This window comes from Carettochelys insculpta, chromosome 4 (genome assembly GCF_033958435.1).
Source record: "Carettochelys insculpta isolate YL-2023 chromosome 4, ASM3395843v1, whole genome shotgun sequence".
Classification (NCBI taxonomy): Eukaryota; Metazoa; Chordata; order Testudines; family Carettochelyidae; genus Carettochelys; species Carettochelys insculpta.
In genome coordinates this window covers 133,552,458-133,564,721 of record NC_134140.1, presented here as the reverse complement: position 1 = coordinate 133,564,721, position 12,264 = coordinate 133,552,458, and the positions used below count along the sequence as shown (strand labels likewise).

Genomic DNA, 12,264 nt, shown 5'->3' with positions numbered 1-12,264 from the left:
TCTCGTACAATAAAGAAAAATACAATCCAAAGGCAAATCTCTCTGCTTGTGCTTTCTGTGAACTTGCAAATCTGCCAAGGTAAAATAAAAACACATTGATTAAGATTTCAGGCTGCACTTTTCAGCAGGGCCTAAAAGAGTTAGGTGCAAACAGCAAGATCCTCAAAGATATTCAGATGCTTAACTCCCACTGAAACCAAATGTGAATTAGGAGCCTCAGTAACTTTGCGGATCAGGACCTAAGTCACACACTCTCTTTTGAAAAGTCCATCTTAAAAATGGCTGGCTAAGGATTGGACCATAATTCGTATTTAGGTGACTAAACTAATGGCATAACTTTCCAGTGTGCCAAACACCCAGCAGCTCCCTCTCAGGCTACAGGAAGAATGTTGGCTGCAGTTTGGAAAAGGATATGGTATGTCTTCACTACAGGCAAGACTGAGTTTGACTTATCGCACCTACTAGGGATGTGATACTTCGAATTTACACGACACCCCCGTTAGAAGTAAAGGATGTCAATGGGAACTCAGTCCCCCATTGACTTCCCTTAGTGCAGATGGTCTGGAAGCCCAAGTTAAAGTACAGGCTGACCCTTTCTAGTCCAGAACTCTCTCTTCTGGCAACTTCTGTAATCTGGGATGATTTTAGTTAGCCAGACAACCAATTATTTTGGCCAAGTTTTCCATGGTCCCATAAAGTTTGTTTACAGCCACCAGCCCTAGCTCTCAGGGTTCTGTGCTGTATTTAGCTCTAATTTATCTCTATCTATATGTCTCCTAAGAGCCCAGTAAGCAGTAGAAGTATTGGGAATGTGCTAGATAATATTGACCTCCCATGGTCTCTTGCGTGGCACTGGTCAGATCCCAAGGGTTCTGGATGACAGAGGTTCAACCTGTACATTGACTCCAGCTATGTAACTAACATGGCTGGAATTGCATACCTTAATTCAACCTTCCCCTTTAGTGTAGACCTGCCTTTATTTCGGCACCTGAATCTGGATGTAGGAAGCTCACTTTAGGCTACCCATTTTCAAAAACCAAAGGCATTTTTTTTACTCATATACAGAGTCCATTATAAACAGATTTGCAGCAACGTAAGTGCTTCACTTCAATATAAAAGCTTTTTTTAATGTATTTCAATAATTAAGAAAAGGTGCCCAGTCTATTTACAAATGCAGCCTGGTTCCAGGAGTTTCTTTTTCTACTAGTTAACCATATTCAGAAAGCTGGTCCAGCAGGTCAGAATTGATTACACTGTTCCGAGAAGGTAATTCTCACCTTCGTGTCATAAATCCCCCAAACACTGTCTATGCATTTGAAAAACAAAAATGGCTGAGTGAATTTAGTTTTAAAAGCCCACAAAAACAAAAACACCAAACACCTTCTTGCATTTTTCACAGAGTGCTAATTCACTCCTTTAGTTAACAAATGTTTGAAGCAAACAGGCAGAAAAGGGAGTATAGGAGAGTTGAAAGTTGCTAATAAAAGTCTCTTCAAGTACAACTGATTGATGCAAATGGCAACTGAAGAATTCATCCAGAAGAAACAAGTTGTGTCTGTCTTCCTTTCAGTGATTTTACAAAGCATGGCAGGCAAGAATACAGAGAGAATCCCACCACAGGTGCCCTGACAGCTCTAATGATGTTATTTATTATTTGACAAATCTTCCTTATGTGCAGCAATTGTAATGACTTGTTTTTTCCCCTTTTGTGGCCTGGTAGCTGACAAAAATAAAGGATGAAGAAAAGAAATCAGACAATCAAGATTTGTCAAACCTCCCCCTTTTGGTGTGCTGTCTTGCTGTACAAGTTGTCTCTTTTTTCCCCATTTCTCACATTTGCAGATGAATTTGGTGCCTTTCCAAAGTCCGGAGGGTGAACAACTGTAGGAAGAAGGCATTTCTTCACTCCCTTTCCTGATACATCCGACTTCTGCCTACACCTGTTCACCCCTGGACCCGTCAGCAATTAGAAAGGTACATCTCAATAACTAACATTTCTAGAAGGAAGATGTGTTTTTAGGGATATAATTTTATAAACAAATTTGCAGGAAATGCTCAGGTATGCAAAAGGGATTTAGGAGCAGAAGTCCCACTGACAATCCTTCATGAGAGATGTTATTTTATTAGTAGTTATGTGCACTAAAGGCTTTCAGGAAGGACAGAAAGAAGAGATGATTAAGATTGACTGAAGCATCGTTCAGATACTTCCTTCTGTGTAAAAGGAATGAATGAAATTTAATCATCAGATTAGATGTTCTTTTATTCCAGAAGTGAAGAAGGGAAAAGAAAACAGAATAATGTTAGGGTTAGAGGGTAGGGTTAGGGTTACCATGGTGGAAAATACCATTTACAAGAAAGAATGCATCAAGATGCTGTCTGACCCACACTAATGTTCCCTAGAATAATGGAAAGTAATCACTATCATTTGTGCAAGTTTTTCAATCCCTATCTTTATCAGAGACTTTTCTCTTCAAACGACCTATGGGGCCTACTATGGAGAAATGGATAATTCCATCTTCAGAAAAGTACAGTGGAAGACCTCATTGTTTCAGGAGGGGATTTCAATGGGAGCAAGGTGCCTTATTCCCATATGCTCCTTTGAAAGTCCCAGCCTCCATGTTGAAGTCTGGTTACAGTCATATTGTGGCTAGAGTAGTGTTGTTCAAACAAATTACTTCTTTACTACAGGATTACACTATATATATCAAATTCAACAGATGTTTCCTTCTGCTCCTGTATGCTCTGTATGGTTTTTTTTTTAACTGAGTGGGACATATCCATAGAAAACCATAACCAGGTGGGTGAGATAATATCTTGCAATGAACCAACTTCTGTTGGTGAAAGCGACAAGCTATTGAGCTACATTGACCTCTTCTTCAGGTCTGGCTTTAGATAGCCGGAAACCTTGCCTTGTCCACCAGCTGAAGTTGGTCCATTAAAACACAAAACCTCTCCTCCCTCAGGACTTCTATTAGTTTTTGGTGTTCTGTAACTGCAATGACATGAGCAGTAAAGTGTCTGTGGTAAAGACATCCCTTGCCTAAGCTGGGCTCCCTGATTTCTTGCCATGTTGTACTTTTAGGAGTTAAGCTCCCATGCCAGAGAGCCCACAGCCTCAACGAAACTCTGAATGGACTTGTGGCTCCACAGGTCAGAGCCTCTGGTTTCATTATCTGGAGGAGTGGGCTGACGAGCAAAGGAACTCAAGACAAGAACTCTGAGCCTGGGCATGCACCTTATAGATCCAGAGCTGGGAACATTGACTAGACTCTACCCAGACCCAGATGGCTTGGAAGCACATGGGTCCCTGAAATTAAATCCATGTGCAGCAGACTTGTGACAGTACACAGGGGTGCTGAGCCACACTTGAACATATGTTTCCTTTTAAACCTCTAATGGATGAGAGGTACTGGGGTTAGGGCATTGACTGACCACTTCAGGGTAAGAACTTCAGAAATGCACTACTTTTATACATCCTACAGATAACAAATGAGGACTGCAGTTCTGATATTAGGCTCTGGTTCCATTTGATGTCTAAGTTCATATCTATTTTTAAGCATGTGAGTAGCTAATGGAACTGAGTATGTACATAGATTCCAATCTATGGACCTTAATTATCAGTGAACGTGACAGGGTGCGTTAAGAGAATGGGAGGAAAATTCCAGCACCAATTATATTGCCTAGGTCATCATTCACATGCTGGCTCTACAGCAAAGTTTCCGTGGCAGTGCCATGATAGAAATAATTGTCAAAGTTGAATGCTTAAAGAAAAAGTCTCAGTGCTGTGCATGAAGATTTCATGATGTTAAAAAAAAAGGTGGAGCAGGCCAGTCCCTGTGAAAATGCACCCTTTGGTGTCAAAAACAACAAGAAGTCCTGTGGCACCGATAGACTAACAGATAATTTGGAGTATAAGCTTTCCCAGGCAAAGACACACTTTGTCATACATCTGACAAAGCATGTCTTTGCCCACAAATACATATGCTCAAAATTATCTGTTAGTCTATCAGGTGCCACAGGACTTCTTGTTGTTTTTGAAGATACAGACTAACTCAGCTACCTCTCTGACCTTTGGTGTCAATTTCACTTGAGAAGATGACTTCTGGGCTTCATCCAAGTGTATGTAGTAAGAGAAATGATTATGAGAGATATGCCGTCACGGATATTGCTAAATGACTCAGATTGCAAAGGAGGACATATATACTCCGAAGGGGATGGATATTTCAGGGGGAGACTTGCAAAAGTACAGCAGAAATTAGGCACCTAACAGTCTTTAAAAGCCAGTGTGAATTGGATGCTTCACGCCCATTTATGCTTTTGAAATCAGACCCTTAAAATCCAGGGCTCATTTAGAATTAGAGGAAGAAGAGTTTGTTTTTTTTTTCTTGAAACGTACTCATAACCTCAGACATATAATTCCGACTCCTGAAAGCTCGTTTTTATATGTTGTTGGAACCAAACAGCAGCAAAAATACAAGCTAAGTGGTAGCATAAAAACAACCAAAAGCAAACTGACCAAAACTAAAGCTAACCAAAAATATTGTACCTGCGTGTGTAGCAAACTGTACAGTATATACATATTAACCATGTATTCATCTCACAGAACAGCAAATTAAAAGGAACTTTATAACACCTAGGAGGCGTGTGGGAAAAGGGAATATACACCCTGTATTGTATTTGCCACTGAACAAGCAACATGTTTCTACACTAGTCTCTATAACTTAACGCTGTGTAACAGCATTTTTTTAAATTTACAAAACAAAATATCTATCCAGAAATAATCTAATCATATTGCTCTTCAATACACTTCTGTAGACAATTAAGACTTGAAGTAAACTTCAGTAAACTGCAGCTTTTGATAGCCCATGAATTGCTACAAAATTTTTCCATTCAAGTAAGTCCTCGGAAGTATTAACATGTGCTGCTGTAATTCAGTATATAAAGGTGCTCTCTATATATTCCATGTACAGACAAAGTGTAGTGGGAAGGCTTTTTGTTCTTGTTCTGGCTGAAGCATAAGAAAATGGTTAACCTCATGTACAGTAGATCCATTTCCATGCACGTTACATTTACTTCATGAATATGAAGACACCAATAGTAAAGTCTTAGTCAAACACTGATTATAAATTATGTGGTCGAGGCCAATGTCCGTCAGTTAAAGAAAGAGCTGACTTGCCCTTTTTCCCCCGCTCTTTGTTATAACAAATCTCAGGGCAGGTTTACAAAGTGCAGGGCTGATCTCTTGAGGCAGGGACTTTAAACCACGTTACAATGGCACCATCCCATTCACCAGCTGGACTTTCATCTCTTGAAGGCTGCTCATTATCTTCTTCTGGTGACCAACAAGTGTCACTCCAAGCCGCCTCAGATCCCTGTGTGGAGAAAGCACACATTGGTTCTCTTGATGACTTTGGGCAGCTGTCAGTATTTAATAGGGATAAAATTGTATCTAGGGATTGTCACTGGCTCGTGAGAGTGACCCCACATGCTTACACTATGTGAATCGCTGCACGCTTTACAAAGGAAGTATCGTGATATTACAATCTTTGTTTTTTTTGTTTTGTTTTGTTTTTAAGCAGAAGGGGAAATGTCAGGCCTAAGACATGAAATGATTTGCCAGGGACACAGAGAAGGCTAGAGCGTAAAGATGCAGCTAGGAGCCAAGCTTTGGTCTCCTTGTTTTGAAAATGTTGGTCTTCTCTGTGTAAATGTGAAATGTCTGACTGGAGGATTGCACCAGGCGAGACCATTTCCAATGGCTGATGTTCCAAGAAGATTACAGAGAATACATCAAAATGGTAGCATAGCCTCTAGCTTTAATTTTCACTTCAGATTGGAAAGACAATGCTTTATTCCTTTTTTTATCCAACACATACAGAAATGTCTGGTGGTAGCGAGAGCACTGGGGACTAAGCTGGCTTGAAAATTACCCTCTGAACCAAGCTGTTTTGCTTGGCACATGTGTCAGCCAAACTCCAAGTGGGGTCATGTATACCACAGGAGTAATTCAGTGCAGTGGAGACATTCAATTCACAGTCCTTGAAAAACACTTCCCATCTAGTGGGGCAGAATTTTGGGGCTCATTGCAATTATTTCAATGGCTTCTGCAGATACAAACTATGACACTCAAGATAACCTGCCAGCCGTGTACTGAGTTGGAAGCTGTTGAATAAACCATGCTGGATTCTTGGGAAGTGATGTAGCATAAAAATTTTGTTGCTTGTCTTCACCAGAAGGTGCCAGTGTTTAGCAGAAGAATGTGCTCTTTTACACAAAAGGGAATTGAATATTAAAGACCATATTGAGATTTCATAGTTTCCAAACGAGAACAATTTGAAAACGGGATTCTGCTGCAAAAATGATGTCACAGTAAGGCCTTAAGGGTATTATTTAAATTAATGCTTTTGGGCAGGAAGGATCAAGGCACGTGTATTTGAGTTTCTGACAGAAGATGACGGGATTATTGGAATTCAAATCAGTGTTTATGAAGAGATGAGAGCCCTTGTCCTGAAGATTCCCTCTGCAAGGAACTCTAGAAGTCCACCTGCGTGGTGCCTTCTAAATCAGACGGGGGAATTAATGTTGCAGTGTTTGCCATAGGACGGTTCTAATCTCCTCTTTCCTACACACACACAAAAACTCCCGTTGGTGCCAATGGGAGTACTGTGAGCTCATTGGCTGAGGTTTTCAGAAGTGCCCAAGTAATTTAGGAGCACTGAAAATAATTGGAACTTGTGCTCAGTCACTTTTGAAGATCCACCCCCTCGAAAAGAACACTGGCCAGTCCAAAGAACTCAGCAGCCAATAGGTCCCAAAATCTGCCTCCTCCTTCAGAGTGCTAAATGGGAGCTGAGCTTCTCAGCACTGAACCCTAGGAATTCTGTGTTCTCAAAGATTGTTTTGAATCCAGGGCTGAAAAGGGTATTTTACCGAGGAAGCCTGTCCAAGCGATAACTAGACCTGTCTTCTGCAGACTGATGACTTTTCAGCCTTTTGCCTTGGACCAAGCCTGCTTTTCTTAATTTTTTTTAGGCAAAATGCTTTGTTTTGTTACACTGTCCCCATGGGTGCCCAAGATGCTGAAAGGAAGTCATAGCCAGCATGTGGACAGACAGAGGTCAGTGATCCACAACTTCGTACTCATTATTTGGCAGGAAGGATTTTTAATGGCTGCAAAAATGTCTAACTTTTTCTGAACCACACATTTAATTTTGGCCTCCATTGCATTGTGGAAATGGTTCATCCAGAAGCACAGCAATTGTAATAATGAAGGAACAGGTGAGAATGCCATTGCACTAGGTGATTTATTTTAGGTATTCTGCACAGCTGATAATTCCCCAAAAAGTAGGATGGTGTGACCAGATTTTTAAATCCCCCTACCCTCACCCCCAATTTTTTTCAGTGTGAATCATTGGGTGCTGAATACACGTAAAGTCCAGACACTTCATGTACTGTGCCTAACACGGGAATGGAGCTTTTTTGGAAACTTGGCCTGAAATATTTCATACATTTATAGCTTCTGTGATGGTATCACACTGCCCTAGACATGCTTACACAGACCAGCACAGCAAGCCTGAAACATGTGGGGGTGTTTGCATTTCATATGGAGTTCTAGTTGCCTAATATTAAAACTCCCTCAGAAATGGGGGTAGCACTTGTTTTCCTCCTCTCAAAACCAGAATTTTTGGTGCTTACTACCCTGGTCTTTTCCCTGGCCATAACATAATCTCCATCATCCCATACATCTCTCATGAATGCATCATTGATTAAAGAGCAAGAAATTGGGAAAAAAAGATACAGAAGTTTCCAGTTTCAGTGTATAAAGTAGTAACCAGGGGGACCTACTGTCTTAAGCAAATATGGGGGAAGGGTCCTGATCCTGCTCTACTTAAAGCCAGTGGACATGACTGAGGGTCATTCCTGTACAAGGGAGAGATGTCAAGGTGCCTTCCATCTGCACAAGGTGTGGCCACAAGCCCTGTGGGTACATTTTCTGTGTCCTGTCCCAGTGGGTGCTAGCTATCGGAAAGGCTGTAAGAAATATGTGCCCTGGAGTATCACCGCAGCTGACCTGTCTACATTTTTAAGAGCTGTGTCCTCCATTTCCTCTCTGTGGCCCTATGGCTGAAAATGAACAAGAACACAAGTTCAAAACTGCACTTTCCATCCATGTTAATAATTGGACTTCAACAGACCAAACCTGTGGAACTCAGAACCAAAACAGGTGTTTGGTCCTTCACTCTTTCCATGGAGTTTGTTCCATACAGCCACAGGTAGGCCATGTGCTTCATGGGCATTCACTGTCCTGAAAGCTGAGCTCCAAACATAGTTCAGGATGGGACAATGAGGTGGCCTCTTTAATTGGGCTATTGCATATGCTTTCCTTCATTGAATTCTTACTGTTAAAGACTGGGCAAGAAAAATCTTTAATGCACATTATTGAGAGACAGATCTGTTTATATACTAATATCCAGATTTTCAGATTTGGGGCACCACTGGTGCAAAAGAACTCAATTTCCCCTTAAGCACCTACATAAAGAAGGAAGATTTCTAGAAATGCTCAGCACCCAGCATCTCATGACCTGGTTCCATATCTCAAGAGTATTTCATGTCCCATTTCAGGGCCAGGCTCTGTCCCTCTTACCCAGGCTCTGTGCTGTCTTAGTCCAATGGAAATGAACAGGACTATTCAAGATATTACTCATGTTGAGTGACAGTGGCTGGATTAGATCATTAGGCTGGGTTTTTCAGAGGATGCTAATGGATTTAGGCACCCACTTACTAGAAACTTATGCATGAAATGAGCATCTTTGTTTTCTAAGAGTTCATCTGCTCTTGTCCATTATTCCCTTCCTGCATGATCACAAACTCAGATCCAATTCCTCTGGAAATAATGGTGATGTCAGAATTGAGAACACAGGGTTTAGGGTAAGAATAATCGGCAAGAGCAGGTGAAACCTTCACCATTCATCATTAAATTTAAAAAATGAATTAATAAATAATTTATTTTATTATATAAGAACAAATTACAAGGCAAAGGAGCACAACACAAAGCATTACAAATATTCAGAGCTGTTTGATGAATAACAAACCACCAGGCATCCTGAGTTCCAGTAAGTACAGAATTTTAAGAAGTACCAGATGGTAGTTGACATTTTGAGAGTAATAGGTCCGGTCAAGTGCTAGATTGAAAGTCAAGTCATGGTTTATCTAGTCTTGACTGATGTCCTGGTAAGGTTATTCTTGCTGTGCAATGACAGAGCTCCAGACACACTCAAAGTCACTAGCTGGTCCACAAGTTTAAAGAGCAGGCCTTCTCCCAGTGGCACACTTTCCTTCAAGTCTGACATCCAGTCGGAAACACGGGGTGGTGGGTGAGGCTCCACCCTTCACCAGGTGATTCATCCCTTTGCAAGAATTAGAACTACATGAAGACATCACTTTTGGAACACATTCATTTTCAGGTTGTTGTTTAAGCAGAAAGAGCTTGGGACTTGGGGTGATATTCACTTTAACCCTTTGGTTTTTAATTCTCTATAATTTGTTGTTACCTGGGAACCATTTCTGGGAGACATTGATGCATCTGAACATGGCACTGATGGCAGTTGGGATTTTTATGTGATTGTTAAGAAGAAAGAACAGGACTTTCGAAAGTAACCAGGGATAGTAGGGGCCTCCATTTTTAGGTGGCTAACTTGAGAGATGTCTTAAAGAGGCCTGGTTTTCAGAAAGTGCTGAGTAGCTGCCCTCTGAAAATCAGGCCCTGTTAGGATGTCTCTGGTTGGGCCTCCAAATGCACTAGTTGCTTTTGAAAATGTTGGTCATAGTCTTTGAGGGAGCTGTATATATATGTATTTATATATTCCCATTGGAATGTAGAACAGTTTTCTTTTTCAACTTAATATTATTCTGCATTACTGGATATGGATGGCTCAGTCCTCCTCTTTCAATTTAACCTCCATCTCTGTATCTCAAACAAGGTTAAATTTTGATTCTGTGGTCTTACACAGAGTTCGGAAAAGACCTCATAAATTAGGAGGAAGTTGTACTGGTGTAATTTGGACAATGAAAACTACTTTTCGATGCTCCTGTTTCCACCTGATCCCCCCAAGTCCCAGCTCTGTAATATATTGAATAGTTGTCCATACTGGTAATTACATACAACATATAACCTGGATTTGTATTTGCACTGTTTGCAATATCCTGTTGTCCCCTTTTACGGAAAAAAAGAACAAAATTCTTTTTAAACCAGCAAAGAATGCTGCGTATTCCCAGGTTCACTTTCTTCCTGATAACAGTTAAATTATCAGACGATAGGCTGGATCCACATCAGAAGCCAGAAAAGCATTTTTTTCCTTATTCAAGAGTAGTGCCTCAAATCCTCAGCTGGTATCATTCAGCCTACCTTTGTTGAGTTCAGAGGAGTAAATGCTGGTTCACACCAGTCAAGGGTCTAGTCTCAATATTTGACAATCTCAACCTTGGAGTACTGAGGTCAATGAAGTTTTGCTACTTTACATCAGCTGCAGATCTAGCCCTTTGTGCTTTTAACATATATAAAGGACATCATAGTGTTTTGCCTTTGTATTTGTTTTCGTTTCCATTTAGCCTGCTATAATTTTCTCAAGAACACTACTGCCTCGAGTGCAGATTATCCGACCCCACTCAGGGAGCCTGTATTCTAACTGGAAAGTGAGATTGTAAAGTGACAGAAACTGTCTCAGAATCCAGCCTGGGCTGCGGAAGAACCTACACTTGAAGGCATTCTAAATTTTCTGCATTTTATTTCCTCACCAAAATACACGGATGGAGCCAGATCCTTCATTGGCATGAACTGGTGTCATTACTGAAATCGTGGAACCTTTGCCAACATATCCCAGCTGAGGATCTTGTTCACAGAAGCATATAATATATGCTGTAGTATAGCATCATAATGATATCATTCAATTTTAAAGAAAACTCCCCATTGATTTTAATGAAGAGTAATGCTTATAAATCAACAGCACAACATGGGTAATTTTTAGAGCTCAGTTGTGTAAGCCTTATTCACAGTGGTTTGCAATCAATCAGGCATAAAGTCTCATTGACAACCTTGGAATTGCATTCATGAGAAAGCGTGCATGGTTTTGTTTAAGGGCTGTATTAGTGGGCCTTTAAAGAACATATGGAGGAGCAGTATGGGTAGCATTTGAAATATCTCGTTCCATTTTGGAAGAAAAGCAAAGTTGTTGATGTTTGTGAATTTGGTATATAAAAGGGAACTTTCTTTTCAGTGGAAAAAGTTAAGATAAATGAAAATTGAAAAGCCCTGGATGCTCTCAGTGGTCCTGGCCCTTTTGCACTGCTCTAGAAATGTGAAGGGTTTTTGAGACAGCTTGATTTCACCCACAGGGCCTGTTTTCAAGTAACCATTTCCAGGAAGGAGAAGAGAGACAGGAAGGATACAGGAGATAAGGGCTGCCACCTTTAAAGGAACATTTTACAGAGTTTTCCATGGAACATAAGATACTCTTGACTCAGGGGTTGTTGGAGAGGGCTGGTTTGCATCTGTCAGATGCCCTGGCACGTTCAGTGGCAGTGAAGTGGAGAATGGGAGAGGGAAGGGATGGAGATGTTGAAGCAGGAAGGGAGAAGGCAGGGAATACAAGAAAGGATTGGGAGAGGGTGGCAAGGAGGAGGCAGAGGCAGGCGGAGGGGAAAGGAAGAGTGAAAGAAGGGGTCAGTGGAGAGCAGGAGAGGAAGCAAAGATGTGGAACAAATAATGAGGGAGAGGAAGGAGATAAACAAGAAAGGAGAAGAGGTAAAAGGCGATACAAGAGAGGAAAGGACAGACATGAGCAGGCAAACAACACCTGCAGCAAGGAGGTATGAGGAACTCATGCAGAGGGTGGTAACCTTGGGATGGCCAGTGGTGGCACAGGGTGAAAATGATCTGCCGGACTGTTCTACATGAAAATAATGACACTCTGATGCAATGGGAATTTTGTGTGTGGAAATGTCACAAGCTTTTGATGCAAAATTCCACAAAGCAAATTTTAAATCATCTTCCCTTGACACATTTCATGTAAAATGAAATACGTTTTCTGATCAGCTCTAGGGGTGAATCCTGCACTCAGCCAAGTCCTTGGGACAACTCCTGTTGGCTTCAAGGAAGCAAAATCAGGCCTGAATAGAGGGCCAGACACATGCAGCAGGGAGAAGAGAAAAAGATGTGGGGAAACAGCACAGAGGACGTGGGGAGGACAGAGACAGAGTGGGGATGCT

At 41.2% G+C, this 12,264-nt stretch overlaps 1 protein-coding gene across 8 annotated transcripts in view; it reads right to left on the bottom strand.

Moving 5' to 3' along the window:
* Window positions 1–4,057: 4,057 nt before the first annotated feature.
* Window positions 4,058–12,264, bottom strand: part of EPHA5 (EPH receptor A5) — a 313,288-nt gene continuing 305,081 nt past the window's right edge. For 6 of the 8 annotated variants that reach the window (XM_074993896.1, XM_074993897.1, XM_074993899.1 and 3 more), the window contains one exon: window positions 4,058–5,372. In XM_074993896.1, the coding sequence (XP_074849997.1) occupies window positions 5,267–5,372 (106 nt within the window). In that variant the 3' untranslated portion in view covers window positions 4,058–5,266. Of the gene's footprint in view, window positions 5,373–9,050; window positions 9,408–12,264 lie in introns of those variants that run through there. The other 2 variants (XM_074993898.1, XM_074993904.1) reach the window with 1 other exon arrangement.